General features: G+C 43.4%; 1 protein-coding gene across 3 annotated transcripts in view; it reads left to right on the top strand.

Annotated features, from left to right (window-relative positions):
• The window catches only part of FRMD3 (FERM domain containing 3), a 197,760-nt gene that overhangs the window by 138,842 nt on the left and 40,529 nt on the right, over positions 1–18,389 (top strand). For all 3 annotated transcript variants that reach the window (XM_075211045.1, XM_075211046.1, XM_075211044.1), the window contains 2 exons: positions 3,459–3,556; positions 10,609–10,732. In XM_075211045.1, the coding sequence (XP_075067146.1) occupies positions 3,459–3,556; positions 10,609–10,732 (222 nt within the window). The remainder of the gene's footprint in view (positions 1–3,458; positions 3,557–10,608; positions 10,733–18,389) is intronic.

Raw genomic sequence — 18,389 nt, 5'->3', positions numbered from 1 at the left:
TAAGTACTGAAGCGACATTACCTTTTAAACTGATGGTGCTATAGGAATGTTATTTCCTGTAATGATATAACCTCTTCAAGAAGTATTTGTTCTGATTATGTTGACGCAATATACAGGAAAGCACCCTGATTACACCTTAAGCCCGGATGATTTTAAATATATTGTTTTATAAGTTTTAATAAATAAGATTATTAAACAACCTTGTTAAAGTTATTTTATGAATTGTGTGCCCTGGAAAGTTCTATATAAGGCTTTTTGATATACACTCTGCAGTTCCCTTTGTTCCAGTTTCTCTAGAAATGTTATTGTGGATTGGCAAATTCCACTTACAAGAAGCAGCGTATGTGCATATATTACAAGGCCACTATATTTTTGATCGAGTGCACCTGTAAACTTTCCTTTTTTGATGTTTCTTTCACACCATTTCAAACACCTATGTTAGGTAAGTTCCTAAGATGAAAACACTTTCGATCAAATTTTTGATCAATGCTATACACCATATTAGTTTATCTTTGGGGTCCTTCTTCGCTGGATTCTTTCAAGAATTGATTCACCTTCGATGTACAATCAAAGGACCACCCATATATTTGTATCTTTATAAGAAACTAGCATTCTGTCCTGTCCCATTCTTTGGCGCCATTCTTTTCCTGTTTTAAAAGTATTCACATTTATATCTACAGGCACACTCCATAAATTGGCTAACAGTATAAAAATACATACAATAAATACAATATAAAAGAGAAAGAACTCTTATGATATTATACAATAATCACAAGTCCGTGGATTGATTCATAGAAATTAGGTACCAGCAGTTAGTATTAAACAACTATAACAGTTGCATACAGTTGTTTGGTTGTACTAAATATTCCCCTCATAGGAGTAACAAGAATAATTTGGGGTAAGAAGAATAAATCTCTCTCATAGGATGGTGAGGGAAGTAGTCCTGATAATGAATATACCGTATTTCCTCATGTATAAGACGCACCTTTTTCCCCAAAATTTTGGGTCTAAAACCTTGGTGCGTCTTATACAGGGGTAGCGGGGATCCAGGAGGAGGGGGACAGACACAGTGCAAGCGGGGATCACGGAGGAGGGGGCCAGGCACAGTGCAAGCGGGGATCCAGGAGCAGGGGGACAGGCACAGTGCAAGCGGGGATCCAGTAGCACGGGGACAGGCACAGTGCAAGCGGGGATCCAGGAGCAGGGGGACAGGCACAGTGCAAGCGGGGATCCAGGAGCAGGGGGACAGGCACAGTGCAAGCAGGGATCCAGGAGCAGGGGGACAGGCACAGTGCAAGCGGGGATCCAGGAGCAGGGGGACAGGCACAGTGCAAGCGGGGATCCAGGAGCAAGGGGACAGACACAGTGCAAGCGGGGATCCAGGAGCAAGGGGACAGACACAATGCAAGTGGGGATCATGGAGGAGGGGGCCAGGCACAGTGCAAGCGGGGATCCAGGAGCAGGGGGACAGGCACAGTGCAAGTGGAGATCACGGAGGAGGGGGCCAGGCACAGTGCAAGCGGGGATCCAGGAGCAGGGGGACAGGCACAGTGCAAGTGGGGATCCAGGAGCAGGGGGACAGACACAATGCAAGTGGGGATCACAGAGGAGGGGGCCATGCACAGTACAAGCGGGGATCCAGGAGCAGGGGGACAGGCACAGTGCAAGCGGGGATCCAGGAGAAGGGGGACAGGCACAGTGCAAGCGGGGATCCAGGAGCAAGGGGACAGACACAATGCAAGTGAGGATCCAGGAGCAGGGGGACAGACACAATGCAAGTGGGGATCATGGAGGAGGGGGCCAGGCACAGTGCAAGCGGGGATCCAGGAGCAGGGGGACAGGCACAGTGCAAGCGGGGATCCAGGAGAAGGGGGACAGGCACAGTGCAAGCGGTCATCCAGGAGCAGGGGATAGGCACAGTGCAAGCAGGGATCCAGGAGCAGGGGGACAGGCACAGCGCAAGCGGGGATCCAGGAGCAGGGGGGCAGACACAATACAAGTGGGGATCACGGAGGAGGGGGCCATGCACAGTGCAAGCGGGGATCCAGGAGCAGGGGGACAGGCACAGTGCAAGCGGGGATCCAGGAGTAGGGGGACAGGCACAGTGCAAGTGGGGATCCAGGAGCAGGGGAACAGACACAGTGCAAGCGGGGATCCAGGAGCAGGGGGACAGACACAATGCAAGCGGGGATCACGGAGCAAGGGGCCAGGCACAATGCAAGCGGGGATCCAGGAGCAGGGGGACAGAGGTATAGTGGCAGCGAGGGGGGGATGGGGGGCGATTGCATTTTTGACAGCTACCGTAATATATTTTTTTTTCAAATTTAGGGGCTAAAATTAAGGTGCGTCTTATACATGGGAGCGCCTTATACATGGGGAAATACGGTATATATTAAGGAAAGGAGTAGTTCCAGCTGTATTAAAGCAGTTTGAGGCTAGACCTCTAATTCAGGTGAGCCTCTGTATGAATATTCAGCCCTGTGCATGTATGGTGCAGAGTTGTAAGGGTCACTTACACACGCAGTGGACATAAACCAGTCCAAGTGGGGAAGTAAGGCTCAAAGGCTTTTGAAGATCTCCAGTGGCTCTCCTCACTGGGTAAATACAGTAGCAAAAGCAGGGACCTGGACAATTTGGAACATATCTGGACTCCATCTGGCACCTGGCCTGTATCTGGAATTGCTCTGGACACTGAACCCGAATCTGGAATTGCTCTGGATACCTGGACCGAATATGGATTCATCTGGACACCTTATGGCATCTTTTTCTCCGAAAAATGTCAGATTTCTCTCTGGCAGCTCTCTTTCTGGTGTTTAAGCCACTTATAACGGCAGCTCTTTCTCTGATTGGCAACCCTTTTATAATAGCAGCTCTCCCTCTAGCAGCTGTTTCTAAGGCAGCTTTCTCTCTGGCAGGCCAAGTATGATGATGGCTCTACTTCTGGCAATGTTCTTCCTGGCTATGCACCTCCCTCTTCCCTCTACCTACACTCCCCTACTCTATGGCAGGCTCACATTTCCTTAGTGGGCTGCCCCTTTCCCCAGCGGCTCACTCTGTGATGGCCGCAGTGGGCAAAACTCCTTCCTCAGCCTCACCACTGCACATTTCCTTCTTCATATCAAACTGCTGCTGAAAAGCCCTCCTCCCCAGCAATTTGTGCTTACTGCTGGTTGTAGTCTCTGGTGCCTACAGCTGCTCTGCACTGCCCCCAGTAATATTTGTGGTGCATTAAAGAAGGCACAATCAACCATAAAAATGCTCTGCACTATTTTTCTGCATTGTAAATTGTCACCACTGTAATTCTTAGTACCTCATTCACTACAGATCCGATTGTAAATTCATTGTCATTGCCTCATTAAGTGAAATTGAGTAAGCTCCAGCATCCAGGAGAGATATGGAATGTTATGTACTGTTAGTTAGAACCAACATTTTAAACACGTGTTTTGTTTGTTTTATAGGTATCTTTTGTATTTACAAGTAAAGAGGGATATTTTCCATGGACGGCTGCTCTGCTCTTTTGCTGACGCTGCTTTCCTGGGTGCATGTATTATCCAAGGTTAGTATGGTTTTCTTATATATCCTTATTATGTACTACAATAAACTGGTCCAACACAGCAGAACAATGCCTGGTTTTTACTTTTTAAATGCTTGTGTGAACTGTAGACAGGAGCTTAACATTTTACAAGGCATTTTGTTACGTTACATTGTATATTGTCATTGATCAAGTGTTTGTAAGAACATCAATCATTTAAAGAAAATTTTCATTCAAATAAAATAACAAAATATTTTTTCCCAATTAACTCTGCCATCAAATACTAGTATCACAGGCGCCCAAGTCCTGTACCTTTGTGGTTCAGAAGATATTACAGACTACCGATGCTGCAACTTTGCACTTCTTCCAGACAAGTAACCAGGAGACGTTTAAGAGTAAACTGCAGACATCGAATAGTTGTTGATGATGCAACTTGTCCTTGTAATTTCAGTTGTGCCTACCTTATACAGCCAGGAGAGTAGCTAGACATCTGTGGGTCCCATATCAAAACTTTGTAAGGGCCACTGTAGATGTATGCTATTTGTGTGGTTGGTGGAAGTGACATCACTGCCATCCACTTGCTATTCAGGAAGTGCTGGCTGACAAGAAATACCTGGCAGCCATGTTCAGTTCTCAATTTATACCACACAGTAAAGACATGTGCTCACATTTATCCAGTCTCTTCTTCTGGATTTGAACTCGGGCAGTTGTACATGATGTCAGAAGGTTGACTGTGATGGCATAAGGTCTCCGACGCATAATTCAAATTCAAGAAGGAATGGCGTCTATAATGCTGTGCTGGACTCTCAGACAAATCAAAAAAGGTACAGGCATACACTCTGCTCAATTTAGCTGGTGCTGAAGCTGTAGATAAAGCTGACACGTTTGTCTATTCAGAGGGGGATGATCAGGAGGATCCAGACACTCTAATAAAACAATTTGATGAGATATGCTTACCAGTGAAAAATTTCATCATGGACAGACATGCATTTAACACTGCTGCAGAGCCCCTCTGAAAGCATCCAGTCATATGCTGCCAGATTGAAACTATTAGCAAAGAAATGTGAATATGGTGACTTATCAAGTGAGCTTATCAGGGACAGAATTGTGTGTGGGACTTATGATGATGTCACTCGTGCGCATCTCCTGCGGGAGAAGACGCTGATACTGGACACTGCTATACACATATGCATGTTACATGAGCAGTCCCGCAAAAGTGTAATTGAGTTGAAAAAAGAGTCTGATATATGTGACCTGCGGAAACACGAGCAGCGGCAACACGAGCAGCAACAAACACACTGTGTGAATTGCGGTGGTCACCGTTCCTATGAACATCATAAATGTCCTGCTTTCAATAAGCGCTGCAATGGCTGTGGTAAACAAGATCACTTTGCTCGCTGGTGCAGGTCCAAGCCCAAAGCTGATGACAGACAACACTACAGTGCACGTTCCAGCAGCCCGCCGCTTCGAGTCCATATGGTAGCTGTCACGGGCACTAGGAGTCTTTACCCAGGGATCACCAGGTGATGGACTTACCAGAGTAGTATAGATGGTAATATGGTACTCTGGTAGCGGGGTGATCACGGAACAGGAGACAGCAGATGGTAGAGAATGCTCGAGGAAAGTCTATGACTAGCAGCACTGGTAATATACAGGTAGTAGTACACGAGGAACTGAATGGACAAAGGAAACGTCAGGGTAGTCAGTGGTCTGCGGTAGCAAGTTGTACCACTGCTATAGTGAGGAGGAATGTCCAGCAGCAACGAGGAGGTGATGAGAGTCAGCGGTCTGCGTTTAGCAAGTTGTACCGCTGTCTATGTGAAGGAATGGAATCCAGGTGGAGGTATCCGGGAAGTCAGTGGTCTGCGTTAGCAAGTTGTACCACTGCTATGTGAAAGGATACAGAAACAGGTGACTCGGGAAACAGGGATCAGTGGTCTGCCTCTAGCAAGTTGTACCACTGAATATATATAAGTGAGGAGGAGCACGGGGAGAGAAATGCAATACAGAGTCTACACGGGCACACTGATCCCACGATGATATGCACAATATAGTAATGACTGAACAGCACTGCACAATAATACAAAGTCACAGGAACTATCCGGGCAACAGGTAACACAGTCAAATGATGGCAATAGTCTCAGCGGATAGTAAACTCCAGGGGAGAACAACTCAGTCCAGCAAGATATGCAATACACCAGCACAGTCAATGAGAAGTATGCATACCGTGGTTCAGGAGCAGGCTGTCAGACAGGAGTGCAGAGATACCTGAACGGCTGGAGGCCGGCAGGATGCGAAGTCCCAGGAGGGCAGAAGCGGTAATCAAGTAGGTGCAGCGCACAGGTAGACCAGCGGAGATGGGAACAAATACTCAGGAAGCAGTAGTATATAGGACTGGACACCTGGAGAACACTGACGTGTAGAGATGGTCTAGACGAGATGAAAGCAGCGAGGCGTTGATCCGATGCAGACAGGCGAGTTGACACAGGCAGGAACACTGTAGAAGCACGGAGAGCGGATCAGCTGGCTGCAGACACGAATAGAACTGAAGGGTAGCGGCAAGCAGGAGACTGCAGGTACACGGAGGCAGCGGATAGGAATCAGCAGGTGCAGTCTCGATGAAACACGGGAGAGTTGAGATGAGCTGGAACTGTTGAGCACGGAGACAGCGGATAGGAATCAGCTGGTGCAGTCTCGATGGAACACAGGAGAGTTGAAGTGAGCTGATAGCTGTAGTGCACGGAGGCAGCGGATAGGAATCAGCTAATACAGTCACGATGAAGCACAGGAGAGTTGAAGTGAGTTGATAACTGTAGTGCACGGAGGCAGCGGATAGGAATCAGCTAATACAGTCACGATGAAACACAGGAGAGTTGAAGTGAGTTGATAACTGTAGTGCACGGAGGCAGCGGATAGGAATCAGCTAATACAGTCACGATGAAACACAGGAGAGTTGAAGTGGTCTGATAACTGTAGTGCACGGAGGCAGCGGATAGGAATCAGCTAATACAGTCTTGATGAAACACAGGAGAGTTGAAGTGAGCTGATAGCTGTAGTGCACGGAGGCAGCGGATAGGAATCAGCTAATACAGTCACGATGAAACACAGGAGAGTTGAAGTGAGTTGATAACTGTAGTGCACGGAGACAGCGGATAGGAATCAGCTAATACAGTCACGATGAAACACAGGAGAGTTGAAGTGGTCTGGAAACCACAGGGAGTTGAAGTGGTCTGGAAACCACAGGAATCAGCAGAGCTGAATACACGAGGAAACACAGGAACACCTTCAGAGGCTCATGGGAATGAGACTCCAAGATCAGGCAACGAGGTATTGAACACAGGTGCTTTAAATAGGGAGTGTTGCCTGATCAGCCAATTAACTAAAAGGAACATGAACTGAAGGTTTGAAAGGGCTGCACATGCGCAGACCCTCAGGATGGTGGACGGCCACGGTTCCTAAATACACGGGAAGAAGCACTCACAGTCTGGTGAGTGACAGTAGCTATACCGCCAGAAAACAATCCTTCCACTGTGAGAGTGTTGACCTCAGGGCTGAAAAGGGTGAAATATTTACTACCAAGTTGATAAGGAGACAAATACTGCCATCAAAATTAAAATTGACACTGGCACCAAATGCAATGTCATGTCACGTGAACTCCTCCATCGTACAAACCCCAAGACACCTATTGACTGTTCTCAAAGACTGAATCTAATTGCTTACGGTGGCCAAATAATCAAGAGTGTGGGTATGGCCACGTTTCACTCCACAGGTGTCCCGCTGCAGTTTCATATTGTGGATAGTAATGTCAAACCTTTGCTAGGTCTGCCAGACAATATAAAACTGGGGTTAATAACATTAAGTGCCGACCTGCATATGCTGTAACAGGATATTCCAGAATTAAAGAGACTTTCCTGATCTGTTCGATTGCAAGACCAATGGAAAGCAATCTGTCACATATCACATGCGTCTTGATGAGGCTGTTCCTCCTACAGTGTGTGCTCCCAGAAGGGTGTGTTTGGCCATGAAAGATAAAGTGATAGCAAAAATAATTCGTATGACAGCATTAGGTGTCCAGTGGTAGAAACCACCCCGTGGGTGTCGGCCATGGTTGCTGCAGTCAAAAAGGATGTTCAGTACACATCTGCATCTGATTAAACCTCTCATGAGACCACATCACCGCCTCAGGACCATGGAGCAAGTCATAGCTGACATGCAAAATGCAAATATATTCACCACTCTGAATTCCAAGTGCGGATTCTGGCAGATCACATTGGACAAGGAGTCATCCTTACTCACTACATTTATGACACCTCTGGGCAGGCATGCCTTCCTCCGAATGCCCTATGGCATCTGTACTGGCAATGAAGTGTTCCAACGCAGCTTGGAGCACCTCTTTGAGGGATACCCTTGTGAAATCATAATTGATGACATCCTTTGCGATGGGTCACAATATGGAGGAATATGACATGTGCCTCCGCAAAGTCCTCCACAGGATTTGTAAAATCAACATGCGGTTAAACCCTGACAAGTGTTGTTTCAGAGTTACTAGGGTCCCGTATGTTGGTCGCCTTCTAACGTCAGATGGTGTCATGCCAGATCCAGCCAAGACACGGGCCACCCAGGAAATGCCCAATCCCATAGACAAGCTGGGTTTGCAGCGATTTCTAGGTATGACAAATTACCTTTTAAAACTTCTGCCTCTTGACAGTGATGTTACGGCTCCGCTCCGCCAGCTTTTGCATAATGACGTTGAATGGTGGTGGCTTGGCTGTCATGCTGATGCTATTGCTCTACTGCTCGTCTCAAGGTTATGATCACTTCTAGCCCAGTGCTCCAGTTCTTTAAGGTACATGTGGTCATCTCTGCTGATGCTTCCCAGTTATGTGTCCAGAGCCCTTACAGATGCTGAGTCACGGTACGAAAAGAAACTGCTTGCCCTTGTCTTTGCCTGTCAAATGTTTCACGAGTTCATCTATGGATATCCAGTGGTGGTTGAAACAGATCACCAACCACTAATCACTATTCTCCGCAAACCTATGCACACTGCTTCGGCATGTATCCAACGGTTCATGCTCAAGCTCCAAAGGTACCATCTCAATGTGGTGTACAAGCGTGAAAAGGACCTCCGCGTAGCTGAGGCTTTATCACATGCTCAACTTCCGCACTCAGGTGTCCCTGATGCTGACGATGACATGGATGTTATGGAGTTTGATGTCCTCTCCTCCCGGCGCATGAAAGAACTGCGTTATGTTACACTCAGGGATGACCTTTGCCAACGGTTGTCGCATTTCATCCTGCATGGTTGGCCGTCTTCCTCCAGGGAATTGCCTCATGACCTTAAGTCATTCTTTGGTTTCCAGGACTAGTTAACTATCTCAGTGGACATCTATTGCAATGTAGGACAGTCCTATAACCCTGACCAATAGTGAGCCCTGTTCAACTCAGGACACATCACTACCCTATTTCTTCATCACGAGGTCTTGTAGAATCTCCAGGCCTAATACTAGATATCAGGACTTATATTGTTATGTAACTTATGACATTACCAGTTCATGTGCATTTTAATTTGCACACTGTTCCCACATTCAATATCTGTCACACTGTCTCGCATCCACACACCTGTTGATTGGTACTTTATTCTCAAAAAAAGGAGGTTGTAGACCAGTGGTCAGGGAACAGGGGTAAATTACCCCAAATGGGGTAAAAATGAAATTCCTGTGGGCAATGCTGTCGATTCACATGCTGTCAGTTAGATTGTAGACCTCTTTAAATGTGAAATTGCTGTTGTACCAGAAGAGCCTCAAGGGTTGGCAGAGGCACTTCTTGAGCTTCGATGCAATAATGAAGCACGTATTGCATTCGAACACAAAGCAGATCTGCCAAATTTTTGGATGTCAACAGCTGCAAAGGCATTCAAAATTGCACATGAGGAGGCAGTCAAAAAGTTGCTGCCTTTTGCAACAACTTACCTTTGCAAACAAGGATTTTCCACTCTAACGAACATTAAAAACAAAGCAGAGAAATCGATTGGACGCTGAAGACTGTATCCAAATTGCTCTGACATCAAAATGCCCCAATATTGATGCTCTCGTATCAAAAATTAAGCAACATCATTTCTCCAAAACCTGAAGTTTTGAAGTTTAAGCTTTCAAAGAAATTTTGAATAGATTAAATAAAATTTTGAATTCCAATAATTAATAATATTTGATTTCCTTCCTTTAAAATCAAGGGGGTAAGGTCGGCGTATCTAAATATATTTTGGGGTAAAAGGTAAAAAAGTTCACTGACCCCTTTTGTAGACGTATGCTATGTGTGTGGTTGGCGGAAGTGACATCACTGCCATCCACTTGCTATTCAGGAAGTGCTGGCTGACAGGAAATACCTGGCAGCCTTGTTCAGTTCTCAGTTTATGCCACACAGTAAAGACATGTTTTCACAGTAATCCAGCCTCTTCTTGATTTGAACTTAGACAGTGTTACAACCACCATGTACCGCCCAATGATGAAACACACATATATACAAGGGGCTTTGGGCCCCATAGCAGATGCACCCCCTGCTCCTATAGTTGTTACACTCTTGCCTGCAGCTCCTTTCACTTGGAGAGGCGGAGAGTATGCGTTCACTGATAAGTGCAGTACAGTAAAGGCATGTACATGTTAGGTATTTTAAGATGTGTCTTGATGTATTTTTGTTGCCACTTTCAGGCCCCATTATTACTATCAACTCTAAATCAGGCACCTTTTTATAGCCATGATATTCATAAAGCATGGGATTTGAGAAATCTTGTCTAAAAATTTGCATATTTTCTTATAGTTTTCTGTGCAGTTTTGTAAACTGATGCTTGATACATTGCAACATTTGTATGGGTCCCAGTTTGCAAAACAGGCATTATGATCTGTGGATTTGATAACATGCATATTGATATGTGGTTTTTATTTTCATAAATTGACCGGTTTGTTATAAGCAACCCTTGCAAAACAACCCATTTATTTAATATAATATTTTTACTTTTTGCTATGACTTCTAATGTAAACAGTGGTCCATAATCCAAATACATTTTCTGTATTTTTTTGTAGCTGAAATTGGAGATTATGATCCTGATGAACATCCTGACAATTACATCTGTGACTTCAAGATATTCCCAAAACAATCACAGAAACTGGAAAGAAAAATAGTAGATATTCATAGAAGTGAAGTCAGGTATCTGATGAGTGCTGTGGATCATATTATTACATTGCTGTTACTCTGATGTCATTTCATTTATATTATGGGCTCCACTTAGAGTTATGAGAAATCCAGCTAAAGGGTGCTAATATGCACCTGGATAAACCATGTTGCGATGCAAGGGGTGCAAATGCAATTTTTATTTTTGCATGCAAGGAAAATACTGTCTATTATTCCATGTAACACACAAGGACAGCTTTCTTTTTAGCATTCAGCTAGGATGTGCCCACCTCCCAAATCTTAGTCTTTTCACATATTTAAAATGTACCACCCACCTATAGCCCAACATGGTTTTGACTCACAGTGCAATTTTCTTACCTTTTATCTGGATTAACTCCTAAGTCTAAATGGGGTCTTGTGTGTTTTATATATGGATTAATGATCCCTAAGTGTTCATGTTCTCCAATACTCCTCTTCTTGTTGTAAAAAATGTTTTTAAAAAGATCAAAACATTTTCAAAGTCTAAATTTTAATGAATTTTTTTTAAAAAAAAAACACATGAATCAGCTGACTGGTTCTTTGTTCAGATACTGGAACATAATTATCTCCGCCCTTATATGTTATCCTCTGCAGATAAGAAATACATTGTGATATTATATATGAATAGTAACATTAGCCATGTCCCGTCCATGTATCCTATCAGGTTTCACTTGAAATAAGTCACAGTAATGCTGTCTAAACCTTACTGTTGTCATTACATGGTTAACCACTGAACATATCTCATAGTTGCCTACTCTTCCGGAATGTCTGGGAGTCCTCCGGGACTCCCGGGTGAGCATCATCATCAACATCATCATCATCAACATTTATTTATATAGCGCCAGCAAACTCCGTAGCGCTTTACAATTAGGAACAAACATTGATAAAACAATACTGGGTAATACATACAGACAGAGAGGTAAGAGAACCCTGCTCGCAAGCTTACAATCTATAGGACAATGGGAGTTAGAAACACAAGGGCGTGTGCTCCATCATATTGCACAATGGACCAGCTAGAACGCAAAGGTAAAAGTATTGAGTGGGCTGTGTGTGTTGCAGTGTTGATCAGAGGGTTGTTGTCTTGCGTTAGCTGTGTAGAGGATGGTAATAGGGTAATCTAGGGAAATTAAGATGGTGGTTGAGGAATATCATAACCTTGTCTGAAGAGGTGGGTTTTCAGTGAACGCTTGAAGGTTTGAAGACTAGTGGAAAGTCTTACTGTGCGAGGGAGGGAATTCCACAACGTGGGTGCAGCCCGGAAAAAAGCCTGTAACCGAGAATGGGAGGATGTGATGAGAGTGGAGGAGAGACGTAGATCTTGTGCAGAGCGGAGGTGTCGAGTGGGGAGATATTTTGAGACCAGTGAGGAAATGTATGTCGGTGCAATTTTGTTAATGGCCTTGTATGGTAGTAGAAGAATTTTATATTGGATTCGTTGAAATACAGGCAGCCAATGTAGAGACTGACAGAGTGGCTCAGCAGAGGAAAAACAGTTAGTAAGGAAAATCAATCTAGCCGCTGCATGCAAAATAGATTGTAGGGGTTCAAGTCTGACTTTGGGAAGACCAGTAAGGAGGGAATTGCAATAGTCGATGCGGGAGATGATGAGTGCATGAATTAATGTTTTTGCGGTGTCTTGTGTCAGATATGTGCGTATTCTGGAAATGTTCTTTAGGTGTATGTAACATGATTTAGATATAGAGTTGATGTGGGGAATAAATGACAGTTGTGAATCAAGGATTACACCTAGGCAACGAGCTTGCGGGGTGGGATTTATGGTCATGTTATCAACAGAAATTGAAATGTTAGGCAGGAAGCTTCTGTTTTTGGGTGGGAATATTATTAATTCAGTTTTTGAAAGATTGAGTTTGAGTTGGCGAGAAGACATCCAAGATGAAATGGCAGAAAGACAGTCAGTAACGCGAGACAACACAGATGGTGAAAGATCAGGAAAGGATAGATAAATTTGTGTATCATCCGAATAGAGATGATACTGAAATCCAAAGGAGCTTATTAGTTTTCCAAGAGAAGTGGTGTAGATAGAGAATAGCAGAGGACCTAGGACTGAGCCTTGTGGTACTCCAACTGATAAAGGAAGCGGAGCAGAGGTGGATCCAGAGAAATTAACACTGAAAGAGCGATTAGATAGGTAGGATGAGAACCAGGATAGGACAGTGCCTTCAAGACCTAGGGATTGTAGCGTTTGTATGAGGAGAGAATGATCAACAGTGTCAAATGCAGCAGAGAGATCCAGGAGAATTAGAAGAGAGTAATGGTAATTATTTTTTGCTGTGATCAAATCATTGACAACCTTGGTCAGTGCAGTCTCTGTGGAGTGTTGAGAGCGAAAGCCTGACTGAAGAGTATCCAACACGTTGTTTGCTGTAAGAAAGTGAGTGAGGCGAGTGTAGGCAATTCTCTCGAGAAGCTTGGAGGGGCATGGGAGATGGGGCGGTAATTTACGAGAGAGTTAGGGTCAGAATTTTGTTTTTTTAAAATGGGAGTAATCACTGCATGCTTGAATAGTGATGGAAAAATGCCAGTAGAAAGAGAGAGATTACAGATTTTAGTTAGAGGGGGAATGAGAACAGGAGACAGGGACATCCCAATTTGTGAGGGAAAGGGATCAAGAGGACAGGAGGTAGAGTAGGAATATGAGAAGAGAGTAGAAACTTCCTCTTCATTTGTGGGATCAAATGAAGATAGAGTGTCAGAGGGTGCTAGAAAGGAATTGAGCCTGAATTGATTGCCTGTCAAGGGAGATGATACCATTTCAAGCCTGATCTTATCAATTTTGTCCTTGAAATAGGAAGCAAGATCCTGTGCACTGATGTTAGTTGGAGGATTTGAGGCAGGAGGATTCAGAAGAAAGTTAAATGTGTTAAAGAGGCGTTTGGGGTTAGAAGCCTGAGCATAGATAAGAGATCGTAAGTATGCTTGTTTAGCAGTGTCCAGAGCATTTCTATAGGAGTAGTAGATATCAGTATATGTGATGAAATCATTAGAGGCACAAGATTTACGCCAGTGACGTTCTGCTTTACGAGAAAGTTTTTGTAGTGTTCGTGTTACTGTAGTGTGCCACGGTTGGCAACGAATTCTACGCAAAGTATGTAGTGTCGCTGGAGCCACTTGATTCGGGGCAGTTGCTAGGGTTTGATGAAAATGGGGTACTCTCTATAAAGTAACAATATAGAAAGGAAGAATACTTAAATTGTATGATGGTAATCCTCCAATTCTTATTTCTCATAGGTTGTTCATGTAATCATAGAACAAAGAGAAAAGAGCAAAATAGTGTAATACAGTCAAAATGTCTGTCTGGTGAAACACATATGATTGTCAATGGAATTGACTCACGGACCAGGATCCTGTGAAAAGAAAAGAAAAATTACCATTTGATGGGCTTATATTTCATCTAACTCTTGTGAGTACCCCACCAAAGGGGGTATCTATCCAATAAAGAAGATCTTCTGTTTTAATTCAACACTTCTTAGTCTTGTTGATATATGTACCATTTTGACTGTATTACACTATTTTGCTCTTTTCTCTTTGTTCTATGATTACATGAACAACCTATGAGAAATAAGAATTGGAGGATTACCATCATACAATTTAAGTATTCTTCCTTTCTATATTGTTACTTTATAGAGAATATTTATTAGCGCCTGTGGGTTTTCTAAATATTATTGTTTACACTTTACGATCTGTTAGGAATTTTGTGTATATTCCCCTTGAATTCCAGCGGGCAGCTGTTAAAAGTGAAGCGCTGTTTTGGATCTCACTAATTTGTAATATTTTATGAAAATGGGGTACTGCCCGATCAGGGGAGGAAAATGTAGAAATTGGGGAGAGAAGGTGTTGGAGAGAGGTGGAAAACTGTTGAAAATCAATAGAGTTGAAATTCCTGCGGTTGTGAGGAGGCTTGGACGAGTTTGACACTAGGGAGAGTAAAGAACTGGGGGTGAGCGAGTAGCTAATAAGGTGATGATCCGAGAGGGGGAAAAGAGTGTTTAGGAAATGAGAAACTGAGCATAGTGTAGAAAAAACAAGATCAAGACAGTGGCCATCCTGATGAGTAGCGGATTCAATCCACTGGGAGAGGTCAAGTGAGGAGGTTAGAGAAAGTAGTTTGGAAGCAGCATTGGAACGTGGATTAGAAATAGGGATGTTGAAATCACCCATGATGATGTGGTGATATCAGTAGATAAGAAGTGAGGGAGCCACGCAGAGAAGTGTTCAAGAAATTGTTGGTGTGGACCAGGGGGGCAATAGATAACAGCAACACGCATAGAGAATGGGTTAAAAATCCCAACAGCATGTACTTCAAAAGATGTGAATGTGAGGGATGGAATATTTGGTAGAACTGTGAATGTGCACTGTGGGGAGAGAAGTAGTCCAACCCCCCCTCCTTGTCTGCCTCCCGGTCTGGGGGTGTGGGTGAAATGGAGACCACCATGTGAAAGGGCTGCAGGTGAGGCAGTGTCTGATTGCGTGAGCCATCTTTCTGTTATTGCTAGAAGGTTGAGGTTGTTAGAGAGGAAAAGATCATGAATGGAGGTAAGTTTGTTACAAACAGAACGTGCATTCCAAAGGGCACATTTAAAGGACTATGGAAGAGAGGGGAGACATGAGATGCGTTTAAGGTTTGCTGGATTTCTGTAGTGTTGAGATATATGCGTGTGGGAGAATTGAGGGGGACCTGGATTAGGTGATATATCACCAGTTAATAGAAGCAGGGATGAAGTAAGGTAGGTAAGATGATTGTAAGATGTTTGTTTTTTTAGTTTCTGGTGGCATGGTGCGGCTGTTAAAGTTATTGAATTTAAATAGGAAAAGAGTTCATGAGTGTTCACTAGAGGTGAGTGAAGTAATGAAGGGGCAATGTGGACAGAGGTGTGTGTTGCAGGATAGGTGAGGGATGATATAGTCCTAAGGATAATGCCATGAAAAGAGAGAAAGAAAAACATTTTGACAAGCATTGTAGATTTATGAGTCAAATAGCAAAAAAGAGGGAATTAAGGAATTACCTAATTGCAATGTCCAGAGTAATCAGATAATTAGTGCAGAGCTATGCTGCAGCAAATGTAGTTTATCCATGGATGTCTGGATAGTATAGAGTAATGATGTGGGAGTCATGTGGGGGAATGGGTGGAAGTGTTGAATGGAGAGTAATAAAGAGGAGGTGATTGAATAGCTGAGTTTTTGCAGAGTCATGAGAGAGGAGAGTGGTTCAAAATTAGTATCAATTCTTCCGAATTGTGATGGCAGACAAAGCATTAAGTAGAACTGAGAGCACAGTGATAAGATAGGGGACTAATATAGCTGTAGCATGGGTAGGGAGTGGTTGAGTAAGTAGTACAGCAGGCTGATTAAACATAGTGGATTTTGCAGTGAAAACAAACTGACAGATAAAACAAACTTTTATGAAATGCGAAGAAAATAAGATCAGTGTTCAAAACAGTCCTCATGCTGCATGGAGCTTGTAGCCAGGGTGAGTTGAAAACATCAGAGGTAGAATATGGAGTTTCAAGTGAATACTGACTGTAGTCCTTGTGTAGTTGAGTTAATAGGCAGAATGTTCTTCTCCTGTTTCCTCCGGTATAACTCCGAATTATGCTGTTTAAATTTTTGTACACTTGAATCTATACACTTAGAGCTATACACACTAACTAAGCAGCCATCACTGGCTTTGCAGTCATTCTACTATGAATATATCTGGTTAACAGACACATGTGATCAGAGTTCTTCAATCAAGGCCACAATAAACTCCCCCAACCAACACTAGCCATAAAAGGTTTAAACAAACAAATAGTGAAAGGACAACTTGCAATAAGGCTGTAGTAATTACCTGTTGATGAAAGAGAGGAAGCAGAGATTAAACACTTCTCATAGCATGATGTCCGGTATATCTCCGAATTATGCTGTGAGGCACTTCTCCCAGATCCCAGCCAGCTCTGTAAAATTAAACTAAGGGGGCGTGGCTTAGTGATGTTGTGCGTGCGTCGTCATGGCCCTGTCCCCTGTTTTTCTTGGCTCAAAATACTGATGACAATTTTGGGGCGGGGCTAATGACACGATTCTTCAAGTCCCGTTCCCACACACCCTCCTGCCCCCCCGGACATCCCGGGAAACAACTTGCCAATGTTGGCAAGTATGACATATCTAGATATAAATAATTGTACTTATGACCTAATACTGACAAACTCATATTAGCCATTCGAAGAAGAAAAGGCAATCTGTTTTAATCCATTTAAAGCCAAGTGCACATAAGGGTAGGGTAAATCATAGGAGTGAGGAATATGTCTTAACTTACCTATGCTGCCTATTTTAACATTCTTCAAATCATAATAATATATAGCAACATTTCACATCACATTTATTTCAAACTTATAGTTGACTTAAGAGTTTCATTAATTTAATGTGTTAATTGTATGGCTACTAGAAGTTAATTTAGTCTGCTTAACATCTATCAGTTAAGAAAGGACACAATTTCCAACAGATCAGGGGGTAAATGTATCAAGCTGAGAGTTTGCCGGCGGGTTTGAAAAGTGGAGATGTTGCTTATAGCAACCAATCAGATTATAGCTACCATTTTGTAGAATGTACTAAATAAATGATAGCTAGAATCTGATTGGTTTTTCAAACCCGCCGGAAAACTCTCAGCTTGATACATTTACCCCTAGGTTTCTCTGTGAATATTATTATTTAAAGGAGGATTGTGTTTAAAAATGAACACCTCCGGATAAATCAGAAAGGGATATTTGATAACACTGTGATTAGCTGATTCGATCTGATGAACACATATGGGGCCTGAGTCATTAAGGCAAAAAAGGAGTAAATGTTCTCTGGGACAAACCATATTACAATGCAAGGGGTGCAAATTAGTTTATTATTTTGCACACAAGTTAAATACTGGCTGTTTTTTCATCTAGCACACAAATACTTGCTAGCTTTATTATTACACTGAAATTTAAAGTTAATCTAGGACATGCCCTACCCCAACTATAAATCTGTCCCCACATTTTAAATTTACCTCCCCCTCCAATGCAACATGGTTTTGCCCAGGTGCAATTGTTACTCCTTTTTTATGCTTTGCTCTCCTTAATGACTCAGGCCCATGGTGTACAAAAGTCACAATAAATAAGTTTCTTTTTTGTGCCAAGACTGTGGTGTTAGCTTGTTACTCCCACTAATGCTCACACTCTGTTGTAGGGGATAGGGATTTGTTTTGTATTGTGCGTGACAAGCAGTTTAAAAATGAAAATAAAAAAACACTGTTGTATTTAGAGATTGAATTGACTGCAATTTATTTCATGAAGATTTACAATGTTCAATGTTAGATATTGATTTTGAGTTTCAGACAGGGGCGGGCTGGGCCGGGGAGCAGGGGCGCATCGGCCCCCTGGGCCGCTCAGTCTAACCCCTGTTAGGGCCGGCCTCCCCGATGCAATATTAACTATAATTACCTATAACCAGGCAGCCGCATCACTTGACAAGCGATGCGTCAGCACACAGGTGGCCGCGTCATTAATGACGCGGCCGCATCGTGTGTCATGTGATGCGGCCGCCTGTGCACCCCCCGGGCTGCATGTTGCCAGCCCGCCCCTGGTTTCAGAACATCTCATATTTAAACATGTGTTTTAGAAGCACTTCCAAA

The sequence above is a fragment of the Mixophyes fleayi genome, chromosome 1, assembly GCF_038048845.1.
Source record: "Mixophyes fleayi isolate aMixFle1 chromosome 1, aMixFle1.hap1, whole genome shotgun sequence".
Taxonomy (NCBI): domain Eukaryota; kingdom Metazoa; phylum Chordata; class Amphibia; order Anura; family Limnodynastidae; genus Mixophyes; species Mixophyes fleayi.
This window is presented reverse-complemented; position numbering and strand designations above follow the sequence as displayed.